General features: G+C 43.9%; 1 protein-coding gene across 10 annotated transcripts in view; it reads left to right on the top strand.

Moving 5' to 3' along the window:
- Cit (citron rho-interacting serine/threonine kinase) overlaps positions 1–14,299 on the top strand; it is a 190,177-nt gene that overhangs the window by 89,987 nt on the left and 85,891 nt on the right. For all 10 annotated transcript variants that reach the window (XM_029559280.1, XM_029559281.1, XM_029559284.1 and 7 more), the window contains 3 exons: positions 6,779–6,884; positions 7,798–7,941; positions 9,243–9,362. In XM_029559280.1, the coding sequence (XP_029415140.1) occupies positions 6,779–6,884; positions 7,798–7,941; positions 9,243–9,362 (370 nt within the window). The remainder of the gene's footprint in view (positions 1–6,778; positions 6,885–7,797; positions 7,942–9,242; positions 9,363–14,299) is intronic.

Consider the following 14,299-nt stretch of genomic DNA (forward strand, 5'->3'; position numbering starts at 1 on the left):
TCCTCTGTCTTGTGCTGTCCCCTCTTTTAATGCTCTGGGCCTCTGTAATTATAAAGCAGATGTATATATCAGGAAGAGAGGTTGATTTCAGAGTAAATTTTTCTAGAAAATAGAAGCTGGAAAAAAAGGAAAACCCAAACTTGGCTTCGTGCTGGAAGAGACAGCAGTGCTGTGTGTGGGCGGTGGCTGCATGCACCCGATGCTCAGACGTGCCGCTTCTCTCCATGGGGATAACTGGCTGTGCATCCGAGATGTGGCCGGGAGGAGTAGGCAAGCCGTGTGGGCAGGCTGCATGTTCTTTTATTAGCATCTTCATTGTACTGAATCTCTTCAGCTTGGAGTGTGAACTGGCCTGGGCTTCCGACATCTATCCTGTTTCCCATTTAATTGTGCCCCCCTCCCCCCAGCCAATGAGAGGTGGAGGGAGAGTCGCTTTTGTGTGTGGGTTGAACTGTTTCTGGGTGTTGGTGGACCAACATGGCTTATGGATGTTTTTGGGTCCCTAGGCTTATCTTGAGCTCAGGCTTAGCATCAAATGCAGCCAGTTATGGGTTTGTCCAAGGCTATCTAGCCAAGAAATAGTTGAGATTTGAACTTATAACTCATAACCTTGCACCCACACACAAATGGGTAGGAGTGTGTTAGATTGTGAGATCAGCTATTCTTTTCTCCTGGTGCTGACTCAGGATTGTAAGGATCCAGTGAGATAACCTGAGAGGTAGAAGCATGGTGCTTGGCACACAGTGTATGCTTCATAAGTGGTACTACTCATGGTGAGGGGAGTGGTATTCATTCGCTCTCCTAGATGGTTTCTTCCTTGAGGAATTGAGGTTCCTTTGCCTTACAGCCTCTGAATTAGGGTTTCTCAGCTTGGCACAGTGACATTTGAACATGGATAGCTCTTGTGGGGGCCTCCCGTGTGGTGTAGGCTGTTGAGCAGCTCTCTGGTGTCTATCTACTGGATGCTAATAGCATCCCCCGTCCCACATCATTAAAGAATGTCTCTAGACACAGACAGGTGTCTCCTGGAAGTGAACTACTGGATTACAGGCACTGCTCATGGGGAAAAATTTATTGAAGGTTAAGAATTTTTTAAAATTTCTTTTTAAAATTTTATTTATTATTAGTTTTTAATTTTATGTGTATGTGTGTATTGCCTGCATGTAGGTAAGTATAATGCCCTCGGAGGACAGAAGAGGCTGTTGGATCCTCCAGGACTGGAGTTACGGACAGTTGTTAGCTGCCATGTGGGTGCTGGGATTTGAACCCAGGTCTTCTTCAAGAACAACTGGTGTTCTTAACTACTCACCCATCTCTCCAGCCCCAAGAATTTTAAGAACAAAGAATTCTTGAAGACTCTTAAGCAGTCAGGTCCTGTCCCATTCCAAGGTCAATGGAACTCCATGATTGTGTCATTTCTTTCCTGTATCACAGGGCCCGCACTATGGCCTTAGAATTCTGACTAAGAACTCTGTACAGAAGTGGTTTTCATTTTGTTTTCAAACTTTCCTTAAAGAAACAGTAGTATAAACCTTTTGGTAATGCCATGCTTGGTAAAGATTTTAGACCATCAAGATGATGCTTGAAGAGCAGAGAACCATGTGTGCTGATGGTTTGGTAGCTTTTGCTTGGGGCAGCTTGGATGGGCCCTCTGAAGTGAGGAGTTACATTATGGCCACTTCTAGGAAATATCAGCCATGATTTGATACCACTTTGGAAGTCAGAAAGATGGCTAATGACAATCCTAGAAAAAAATGAATTATGATAATGTTTCAGAATTTGTGTTGGGCTGTGTGAATCAGCTCCTTTAAGAAATACATATTTAGGGGCTGGAGAGATGGCTCAGCACTTAGGAGCACTTACTGCTCTTGCAGAGGACCTGGGTTTAATTCCCACCATCCATATGGAAGCTTACAACTGTCCATAACTCCAGTTCCAGGGGATCTGATGCCTTCCATGGGCTCCTATATGCACATGGTACACGTGGTACACATAAGCTCATACCAGCTCACGCACATATACCCAAGTTAAAAAGGAAATACCTATTTAGAGCTTTTTTCATTGGTATTAGGAATTAATTGCCTTAATTGTTGCATGAAAAATAAGTATTCTGAGCTATACCCATCACTGTATTTCTTTTGTAGAAATCCATGGGGATGGTATATTTAAATTGACTTACAAAGTTGAATGCAGTGGCATGTGACTATAACCCTAGCATTTGGGAGGCTGAGGTAGGAGAATCTTGAGTTTGAGGCCAACCTAGGCTACATAGTGAGATCCTGTCTTAAAAATATAAAAAGGGGCTGGATAGATGACTCAGCTGGTAAAGACACTTGCTACCAAACCAAGCCTGATGATCTGAATTTGATCCCTGGGACCCACAGTGTGGAAGGAAAGAACCAACTCCCCAACCTTCACAGATACACTGTGGTACACATGTATCCACCAACACACACACACACACTAAATTAAATAAATAAATAAATGAATAGTTTAATCCCAACCTTCAGAGGCAGGTATATCACTGTGAGGTTGAGGCTAACCTGGGATGGTCTACATAGCAAGTTTCAGGCTAGCTGGTGCTACATAGTGAAACCCTGTCTTAAAAAACAAAAAATGAAAAACACAAAGGTACAGAATAGTCACTTGATCATGGTCTGATGCCTGGACCCTGTCTTGAAAGTAGCAGTGTTAAAATTGAGCTCCCACTCAAGGACTAACCACAAAGTACTGGTATCACATGGTCAGGTCAAAGTGCCACATGGGACCAAGTGCTGAGGCTGGTTACACTAGAGCTTTGAGTTAAACCACAAGTGCTTTCTTCTAATTAGTACCATGATTCTCAATGGTGATGGTCCATCAGAGTCATTCTGGAGTTTATTGAACATGGTGCTGCCAGCTTCAGCCTCTCCGCTCAGATTTGATTGCCTGGGTGGGCCCTGCATATAATTTTTGTTACAAGCTCTCCATCTGCAGCAGGTGATGCTAATATGCAACCAGGCTGAGGACCAGGAAGTTGCCAAGCACTACAGTGACCTTTGTCCTCCATCCCCATCCAAATCCCATTATTGTTTATGCAACATTGCCACGTGCTGAGTTTGATCACAGCATTCTTAATGGAGCTTTTTTTTGGATGCGATTTTTATTTATTCTAAAAAGAATGATTTCTTTAGCATATTTATTCTGAAGAGCTCTTAATTGCCATTCTCAGAACTCCTAAAAAGAGAGCATTTGTCAGACATCAAACTAGCAGAATGAGGGAGCTGGACCTTGGGTGATGAGGAGGGCTGTCTTCTGTGAGTGCTCATCTCCTTATTAATGAGTGACCTAGAAACACTTTTCCTTTTTGGGGGGTGAATAAGCAATCTATTTTGTACCTGGACTAGCACACTATGGACATTAACGCTGCTGGAGCCTACCCTCCATGTGTCTTTAAGGCTTTTGAACTGTGTCCCACCCCACCACCACAAACCCAGGCCATTGTTGTTCTAAAAGGGTACTGGTTTGTGCTCAGGAGCAAAGGACTATAGCCTGTGTTGTCATCCTTGATGTATGTCATGTGTTCCTTAGTGACATTTAGGTGACCCTTGATCACTGAAGGACCAGGGATCATTCCTGCCTCTTTGGGTGGCCTGGGTCTTGTTCTCTAGCCTCCTCACCAAAGTGCAGTCAGAAATAAAGGCAACTCAAGCCCATCCCAAATAATCCATGTCATCTATGAAAGCAAGAAGGAGGCGCATGCGTGGATGCGTGTGTGCATGTGTGTTTTTGCTAGAAAATAACCTTGTGAAAAGTGTTAAAAGTTCTAATCCTATGTGAGAGTTTTTAAAAAAGATTTATTTCTGGATTTGAATCCCTGTTGCCCATTTCTATGAATAATCAACATTTGTCCTAATGTGGATAATAGCACACAGAACATTGAGCCTCCTGAGTGTTACCATTTCAAGCAACTGCTTCAACCTTGTGAGATGTGTGCTATTTGCACAGCTGCAGGGATAGTAATAAAAATGGCAACAGTTATAGTAATGGTTGACATTTGTCAAACCCTTGCAACGTGTCAGGACTTAGGGTTTTACAAGTGCTATTCCATTTAATTGTTACAAGGACTCTGAAGTGTGTTGCAAATTATCTCCATTTTACAGATGAGGAAACTGAGGTTCAGAGAGTTCACACAGCTCTTGAGTGCCAGGTTAAATTTTGAATGGAGCAGCATGATTCTGGCTATTGACTTGCTTCCTGTCCTAGGGGATGAGCACAGAGCTGTCACTGGGGTTCAGCGAGCCAACACTATCATGCCAGCTCTTATCACTGGGTTGGCAGCTGTGGGTAGAGAGATGTTTCACATTGCTGCAGGGAGCTGACCTCTTTTAGGCAGGGAAGTCATCTGGGGCAGCAGAAAACAGAACTTTCACCTGCTGGGAAGACCCTGAGTATGCATTGGTAACCAGCTCCTGCAGTTCTGTTACCAAGGCAACAAAGATGAGGCTGTGGGACAGCAGTGGGCTCTGCATGTCCCTCTATGCACAAGAACTTTTGCTTTCTGTTGCCTTGGCATTGCCTTTTTTCCATATCAGTGTTTATACCAACCATTGCTAGATGGGCCCTGAATGCATCTCTACCCATATTAACTGCATCTAGGAGTAGGGTAAGCAACATGTGAGTTACTTACATGCGTGTGGGTAGGTATGGCCTTCCTGTGGGAGAACATTCTTCTGTCTACTCCCTGCATAGCTTGTTTGGTTATTTTTGTGATGTTTTCCTGAGCATTTCTTCAGGCGCATCAAGCCAGTCTCTCCCAGCTTCCTGTTGAGACTAATGGAAACTTTACCAACCAGCAGCTTCCTTAACCCCTCAGGGCCTCAGTTTCCTCAGCTATAACATGAAGACAATAAATGGTATTTGCCTCAACAATTGTGTGGAATAAAGAGTTTAAAACCTGTCTGCTAGGCTGGGTGTGGTGGCGCATACCTTTAATCCCAGCACTTGGGAGGCAGAAGCAGGAGGATCTCTTGTGAGTTCAAGGCCAGCCTGGTCTACAAAGCAAGTTCTAGGCCAGCTGGGGCTACAGGGAGACCCTGTCTCAAAAAGACCAAAAAAAAAAAAAAAAAAAAAAAACCCAAACAAAAAACAACAAAAAACCTATCTGCTGACATCAAGACAGCAGGTGTATGGCTAGAACTCCATGAGCGTATGAGTTTTAGTTGCTGCTATAACAAGTCAACACAAACCTAGAGGCTTAATACAAATTATATCTTTAAGTTCTGGGAGTCAGAAGCCCCAGATGAATTTTGCTGGGCTGAAGTCAGCCTAGATGAGACAGCTCTCTGTAGGCTTTGAGGAGAATCAGTATCCTTGTTTTTCCAGCTCTCAGAAGTCTGCCTGCTTGTGACTTGATGGCTTATGACTCTCCATCTTTCTCTGTGTGTGTATGTATATGTGTGTGAGTGAGTGCAAGCATGTATGTGTCATGGCGCTGGGGTGGAGGTCAGAGGACAACTCCGGTCTTTGTTCTGCTGCTGGATGCGCCAGGCTGGATGGCTTGTGAGCCTCCAGGATCCTCTTGTCTCTGCCTCCTGTCGTGTGGGACCCCTGGGATTGCAGATGCACACAAACTGCTCTGCATATGTGGGTTCTAGAGATTCTAACTCGGGTCTTTGTGCTGGCGCAGCAAGCACTTCACCCACTGAGCCATCTTTCCAGCCTGCTTCTCCAGCTTCTAAGCCAGTGGTGGAGCATCTTGAAATCTCTAATCTGAGCCCTGCCTCCATGGTCAGCTTTCTCCTCTTTCCCTCTACTTCCATCTTATGACAATCTTTGTGATTATATTGGACCTGTTCCAGTAATCCAGGATAATCTCCATATCTCAAGATCTATAAGTCAATCACAACTGCAAAGTTCCTTTTGCCATGTGTGGTAACATCTTCATAGCTTCTGGGGATGAGGACAGGCATCTTTGGGAAAGGGAGTGAGAACATTATTTGGCTCACCTTCATAAGCACGAGCTGTTTACATTAAATCAAACAGAATGAAGCTGGCTATCTTGGGGAAGGAATAAACATTACTTTGATCAGTATAGTGTCTAAAAACACTCTGTTATCTCTGTCCTGATGTGGGGCCTTTGTGTCCGCTGTGCCCTGTCCCTTTATAGATCCTTGTATGACTAGCCCCTTCTTACCCTTTATGTCTCAGGGCAAACACTACCTTCTTGAAGCAGCCCTCCCTGCTCATACTGGCTTAACTAAAACAGTTCCCCAGCCCCGTCCTCCATAGTATCATCATATCACATTCTGTTTCCTTCTTTCAAGGAAATCTTTCGCACCTGTAACCTCTGTGTTTATGAATCTTCCTGATGCATTCTGTCTGCCCTTTGCGGAACATCAGCTCTAGGGGGAGTTGGGACCTTGTGTGTCCTGTTCACTGTTGTGTGCCAGTGCCTAGAATGGTCACTGGAACAGGGTGAGCACTTGGTACTTGTTGAACTTGTCAGTGAATGGGGAATGGTGCCATGCCAGGCACTTTCCCAGATTATTCTCTCATCAGTCCACCTTACAACTGTGCTCAGGGAGGCCAGGTTTTGGCCTCAGGTTCCCCTGAATTTGAACCAAGCCTATCTACTTCCACTTCTTGCCCCGTGGCTTTGATGTCATCGGAAGCTGCTTGAGCCTGCTTTGCTAGTGGCTGTAGAATGCACTCAGGTTTGCCATTTCTGCTGCTGTTTCCAAACACTGTTCCTGGGCTCACCTGCAGACCACTCGACTTTGTTTTTTTCTTAATTCAGGTCTGTTGTGTCAGGTCTGGACTCCCCTGCCAAGACTAGCTCCATGGAAAAGAAACTTCTCATCAAAAGCAAAGAGCTGCAAGACTCTCAGGACAAGTGTCACAAGGTATTTATCTCTGCAGTTGGCCTCCGTCCTTGATCCAGGATCCTCCCGTCAATATATGCCAAGGGATCCGCCGGGGGCCACTGCTGGCGCTGAGCCTCCTGATCCATAGAGAGCGAGGCGCTGCCTCCCTCGCAGAAGTCTCGCCTCCGGCAGCTCAGAGGGAGATGAATTCGGGCCTAGACGTTGCTGTAAATCCTTTAAATCTTAACCAGAGGAGGCCCTGGATTTAAAACAGCCAGTTTCTCAGCATGACCCAGCCCGATGTTTGCTCCTTCCACAGCTGGCCTGGGTCCTCACCTGTGGCTGAGATTCATCCTATCTGCTCGGAGTGAGGCGAAGTCTCTCTTCCTAGTCTTTAAAAAGCACCTGCTTATGTTACTGCGGCCACTGTGTTGATTATGCTCAACGTCTGTTAACGCTCACTGTTCCTGCCCAGAGGCACCTCTCTGGAAACTTAATAAAAGTCACTGCTTGCCTGGGACTCCCAAGAGTGCAGACGAATAATTATCTCTTGGCCCTGTCCTGGATCTATCCTCTAGATCTTTGCAAGGAGATGGGGGGGGATCAAGATGGATTTGGGATAAAATTAAAGTGACACCTGTAAAAAACAAACCAATACCAAAAAAAAAAAAAAAGGCTAACAGGTGAAAACGATGATGGCTTCTTTGCTAACTGGGTTAGAGAAGTGATCAAGTGTGAAGCGGGACTTGGATGAGAGGAGTGACCTAGCATTTGGTGACTGTCCTTTCGAAGAACTGTGCTCCTGGGCGAAGAAGCAATGGTATTTCCATTTCAACTCATGCTGAATTAGCAGTAACGTGGACCACCAGGTGGTCTCAGGGGCTGCTTGAGATGTTATTGCTCCTAAGGAACCCTCCAGGGCCTTTTTAACAAGTCAATATGTTTATTTCAGATGGAGCAGGAAATGACCCGGTTACATCGGAGAGTGTCAGAGGTGGAGGCTGTGCTTAGTCAGAAGGAGGTGGAGCTGAAGGCCTCTGAGACTCAGAGATCCCTCCTGGAGCAGGACCTTGCCACCTACATCACAGAATGCAGTGTGAGCCTTCCCCAAAGCCCTCTTCCCTTGGAGGCAGCACTTCCTGTTGTGTGTGTCTCATCCTGTTTCATGACAGCTCCATGAGGCACATCACAGCCAATGGCAGAGAGGGGAGAGCTAGCTAGCTGCCTAGATGGATAGATAGATAGATAGATAGAGAGAGAGAGAGAGAGAGAGAGAGAGAAGAAAAGTAAGATCCATGATTGGCAGAGAAGTATGAGCTAGGCATGATGTCCCCAAGGAATGAGGCGAGACTGGTTTCCAGCAGAAAGCCAGGTGAATTGCTGGCATCACACAACCTGGCGATGGGCATCATCTGTCACTGCAGCTATCTGCAGAGAAGCCTGTCATCTCCTGTCATCTCCTGTCCCAACCTCTCTGGTCTAGACTGCGTCTGACATGATCAGCCTTGGGAACCTAACACTCAAATCTGTACCAGAAAACATAATTTGAATTGTCTGAAATCAATTTTTTATTCCGTAGAAGCATTGTAGTGACAAGGAACCTCAGCCTTTGAGATCCAGACCCTCTGTCATTATTTCCCATGCAACTTTCATTTTTTTCCTTTCCTTCACAAGAGTAGACTGTCTTTTCCATTGTCTCGTGAAATTTTTCATTCAGGTGTTTTTCTAATGTGCCCAATTAAATAGTCTTAAGAAGTTGAATCACACATCTCTAAAGTTTTTTTTCACAAGGGAGCGGAAATCTATAGAACGTGGCTGATTAAGAATAACTGCTATGTTTCCATTCCAGACTTGGCTGCCTTTCAGTGGTGGGTGAAGTTATTCAGCTGTGTATTTCATATGTATATCTCAGTGCCACTGAAGCACTGAGGAAAGATACAGATGATAGTATCCAGGTAGTGTCGACTGGGTAGTAAATGAAGCCGCTGGTTCTTTGAAACAGGCACATATACATGAGAATCCTGAAATAATTTTCATGTTATTGAATATAGTAGATAGCCATAGACATGGTGATTGTAACAGCTAAGGGATCTTACTGGTTTTTACTCCTGAACATACAAGTAAGTACCTATGAGAATAGGTAGGTGGTACCAGGAGATGAGCTGATGGAATTCAGGCTGGACCCGGAAGGTGGTGAGCTTATGCTGACATTTCTTGCACCAAGGGGCTTTCACAGGATGAAAACTGGAATCGGCAACCAGCTGGGAGTTGTCAACTTTGGTCCATCTCCCAATGCCATCCTGGTGTTCGCGAAGCAGCTTGCAGCTCTTTTAATGAACCTTTTCAACCAGAACAGGATCCACGGGGCATCCCTATTAAAATCTTTGCTTTCTGCAGAGCTTAAAGCGAAGTTTGGAGCAAGCACGGATGGAGGTGTCCCAGGAGGATGACAAAGCACTGCAGCTTCTCCATGACATCAGAGAGCAGAGCCGGAAGCTCCAAGAAATCAAAGAGCAGGTATGACTACTTGCTTGGAGCCGGGTGGCCACGCAGCTGGCTCAGACCACCATATTTCAGACATGTGAGAGAGATGGGTAGGGGCAGAGAGGGAGCAAGAAAGGTGATCATGTGGAGACTTTAGATTTCCCATGATTTAGATAAGTCACACAGAGCTTACCTGTTCCGCTCCCTCTGAAGTCTGCAACTCATAGTCCCTACCATTTTAAATAAGGACCAAGAGGTGCGAGCTTCAGCTGGAGGAACAGATCTGTCCTTCTCCTATTTTCTGTAGCTCCCAAGCTAAGAATGACTTTTACATTCTTAAATGATTAGGAAAAAAAACATCAAACAAATATTTCGTGATGTGTGAACATTTAATAAAATTCAAATTTCAATTTGTGTAAAGTTTTATTGGAATAGAACTGCGCTCATTGATTACGGTGGCCTTCATGCTACAGAGACAGAAGTGAGTAGTTGCCATAGAGATCTTGTGGTCCACCAAGCTAAAATTGCTTACTCACTGGTTTTTTTTTTTTTTTTTTTTTTTTTTTTTTTTGGTCTTTTTGAGACAGGGTCTCCCTAGCGCTGGGACTAAATCATTTTTTTAAAGCTTTTCATTTGCTCTTTAAGTTGCTGAGAGAGACCATGCTCATTCATAGTTTTACATACATATAAAAAATATTCTAGAAGAAAAGTTTGAGCTATTCAGAGCAGTCAGAGTTAACACAGTGACTCTGGTACACAAAGCAGTTCCCTGTGTTTCCAGAAAAGAGAACAGAGACCTTTAAAAAGCCCACTCTTTTCTCTCTCTTTCTGAAAGGGTTTTGTTTTCGGATGGCTCATTTTTATATCGACGCATTGTTTCCTTTTTAGCTTGGGTTTTTCTGTCTTTTGAAGACACTGTAAATAGAAACTTTAATGAAGAGATGGCGATGAGTAATTGGAGAGCAGAATCATCCACTGCCAGGCAGCTCTCATTCACTTCAGAAACTAATGTGAACACTGATGGCAGTGAGCACTTTCTTCTCTGGGTAGTGCAAACAGCCATCTGGGTGACGTGAATGGAAGGAACTCCTGCAGATAACTCAACCCATTAGTTACCCTTTAAGAAGCAATGATTGTCTCTGGGACTTTGTTGGCATACTATACTTGTCACCTTAATATTCAAAAATGATGGGTTAGCACCCTCCTGCTGGATAAGAATGTTATAAACAAGTGTGCATAGGGAACTTTGCAAATGGATTATCAGGCCTGCATAGCACTTGCCTCAGAGGCTTTGAAAGGCATGCATATGCTTTGACAGGTGACTCATGCCCCTTTCATCAACATAGTTGTTTTTTATCCTGAAAGTTTCAGGAGGTTTAGCTCTTTTCTCCTGTTGGTTCAGTGAGTTTGGAAATTTACTTTTGGGGGCATCCTGGGGAAATGAAAGCTGCATTTGGCCACCAGAGGGAGCAGCTGGTGTCCACGTCCCATAGAAACAGAATTAACCAGGACATTTTGAAAGCTGTATGCTGGTGGTTGAGTTCAAAGAAATGTCTTTTGTGATTCATACCACAGTCGGCGTGCATGTGGAGTTTTGGACTTAATGACTGCTAAAAGTTCCATTGGGGGCGAGAAAACTTTGCTGTCCCAGATCTTATTTCTCTTCAAAGGAGGATATGTTAAAATGCCTTGTGGTACATTTTGTGGGAGCAGAATGTTTGCAAACCAAGAGCACTTTTTTAAGGCTTATAGCAAACGTATAGTATTTGGTTTTCAGTGTATTGATTTCTCTGAAATTTAGGATTAATCCTCCACTCTTCAAAATTTTCTTTTTTTTGTACAACTGCTTTTTTTTTTTTTAAATCCTCTACTTTTACCCAGCTATTCCTTATAGGATATTTGGATTTAGTTTAAAATGAAAACACCTACCAGTCCCTTGGGATAGTTTGATTTCTACACCATAACAGCAAGTGCCCTTAGGAAAAGGAACAGTGAAACACAGAAGCTGGTTGTGTCTCAGGGTTTCCGGGGGAAGAGGGCTACGCCTGCTACCTCCTCACAAAGTTCGGAAGCTCTTCAGAAAACTTGCTTTAGGTGGTGTTTCAGAGTTGCCTCTGCTTTCCCACTCTGGCCCATTCAACTCAACACTACAAGTCATTCCATGCTGGGATATGGCAGCTTTTTTAGCTGCCCTTGAAAATGGACCCCTCCTGAAGTGGGGATTTGCTTAGCTGTTGGATTTATAGGGTTTCCTTGAAGCCTCTATCATAACAGAAGGTTGGCTGATGAGATAGAATTCTTTCTGCTGCCTGTAGCAGTAGGGTGCCCCAGGAGCTCTGATGCTTATCTTTCCCCTCCTAGTGCTGATAGTTCAGGAAATGGAGATATCAGGGTATGGAATGGGGCCAGGGGACAGATGCTCTATCCTTGCTTTTGAAAGATGGAAAAATTACCCGGGTGTGGTGGCACACGCTTTTAATTCCAGCACTTGGGAAGCAGAGGCAGGTGAATCTCTGAGATCAAAGCCAGCCTGCTCTCCATAGCAAGTTCCAGGAAAGCTGTCACATTCTCTCCTTGCTGACCTAAGTTGAAGAATGATGAAGGACCTTAAGTGCTGGCAAGATGGCTCAGAGGGTAAAGAGACTTTCTGCCAGGCTGATGACCGTTCAATCCCCAGGACCTACAGAGTGCAAGGAGAGAACTGATTCCTACAAGTTGTCTTATGACTACCACAGATATACCATGGCATGTGCACCACACACACACACACACACACACACACACACACACACACACAGAGTAAGCTTTTTTTTTTTTTTTAAGGAGAGGCATTTGAGGACAAAAGGTACCTAAGACCTTCTAGGTCCTGCTGTCTTCACAGTTTGAGGGGTTGTACTTGTTGGCAGGGGTGACTTTTCCTTTAGGGCACAGTAGGGTTGGGGGAAGGGGACCCCTATACTTTTCGGGTGGCACGATAATAAAAATGCATGTATACATAGCAGACATGAGAAGAGAATTTGATGTAATAAAAATCGCATATTTAAATATTTTTATTTTCTCTTCTGTGTAGTCCAGGCTGGCCTCAAACATGGGATCCTCTTGCCTCAGTCTCCCAAATGCTGAGATTATAAGAGTGAACCACCACAAGTGGCTCAATTTTTTTCTTTAGTCTTAAGTGGAAAAAAAAAATTCAGCTTTGAGGTTACAAGTATTGTTTTATAGATAATAACATTTTAGTAGTTATATAAATGTAGTTTTAAAGTATGATATAAAATATATGAATGTATATATGTATGTGTGTATGTTTATTTACATATATGTAAATATATATGTATTTTTGGTGTTTCTGACCTGTCTCACATAGCCCAGGCTGGCCTCTTGCTATGTAGCTGAGATGACCTTGAACTCCTGATCCTCCTGACTCCACCTCCCAAGTGCTGGGATTACAGGCATGTGTTTCTACACTAGGCTGTCCTCTTCCTCCTCTTCCTCTTCTTCCTCCTCTTCCTTTTCCTCCTTCTCCTCCTCCAATAGAAAAAAGGGTCAAGGAAGGCCCAGTGCTAGCTAAGAATCATGGAAGGTATACGGTAGCCTGGAATGAGGAGGATCTCGGAACGAAACAACAAAACCCAAGTAAAGGATACACTATTTTTCATATGTGTTGTGTCCTGCTCCAAGGGTCAGATGATTGAGGTTATGCCATTTAGAATGGCTTGCTTTATGTACACTACCCAGGAAACCTATGTGCTTATCACCCCAAGGTTGGCCTTCAGTAACAGTGTGCTGCTGGGTGGGAAGGAGTGAAATGACAGCCATGCTCCATCTCTGGCTCATACTCTGAACACCCCATGATATAGGGAGAGTATGGCTGTGTGAATCCCATGTAAGCTTTGTAGTAATACCACCTCCCAAATAGTGCCTACTGGGTGAATGCCTGCTACAATGTGATGAAATGCACACCAAATACCCTTCAGTTAAAGAAGCATAAGCTGGGCTGGCAGGATGGCTCAGTGGATAAAAGTGCTTGATTCAGAAGTCAGATGACCTGAGTTTGATCCCAGTACCCACATGGTAAAAGAAACTGGAACTTGTCCTTTGACCCCACATTAATGCCATGACATACACACCTGAACACACACACACACACACACACACACACACACACAGAGCCCTTTTTACTTATATAAATGTATAAAGTTCTATTTCATGTATTCTTTTTTATATATATTAAGGCCTATAGTCAAATTTGTGTCCCCAAATGCCCTTCAGTTTAGGTCCAACCACTGGAGCCTGGTTAACCTACCAAGAGTCTTACCCTTAAATGAGACTGACTCTCCCCCTCCCAGCAGCCATAAGTTGCCAATAGTTCCTCAGGTAGAGTTGGGGTTCTCACCCTCTTTTCCACATCCATGCTAGGACTTTGGTTTGAGTTTATGATAAACGTATGCATTGCCGGTAAGGGATATGTGCACATAGGGGAGGGGATGTAAATATAATAAAAATATATTGTATGAAACTTGCAAAAATCAAATTGTCAAATTGTTTTGCTGTTTAGGAAGACTATTATGTAAATATATTTTCATATTATGAGAGACATTTTTAATAAATCTTGGCTTAGTTGATACATTACTATTTATTTATTATTTATTCATTTATTTATTTTGGTCTTTTTGAGACAGTGTCTCTCTGTAGCCCCAGCTGTCCTGGAAGTCACTATGTAGACCAGGCTGGCCTTGAACCCACAGAGATCTGCCTCCCTCTGCCTTCTGAGTGCTGGGATTAAAGGCATGCGTCACCATGTTGGCTTATTATTTATTTTAAAAAATATTTTATTATTTATCTTTTATGTGTATGTGTATATTGCCTGCATGTGTGTAAGAGCACCTGTGCTGTGCAGTGCTTGCAGAGGTCAGAAGGGCGTTGGATCGCCTGGAACTGGAGTTACGTGTGGTTGTTAGCTGTCATGTGGG

This window comes from Nannospalax galili, unplaced genomic scaffold (genome assembly GCF_000622305.1).
Source record: "Nannospalax galili isolate Female #2095 unplaced genomic scaffold, S.galili_v1.0 scaffold769, whole genome shotgun sequence".
Classification (NCBI taxonomy): Eukaryota; Metazoa; Chordata; class Mammalia; order Rodentia; family Spalacidae; genus Nannospalax; species Nannospalax galili.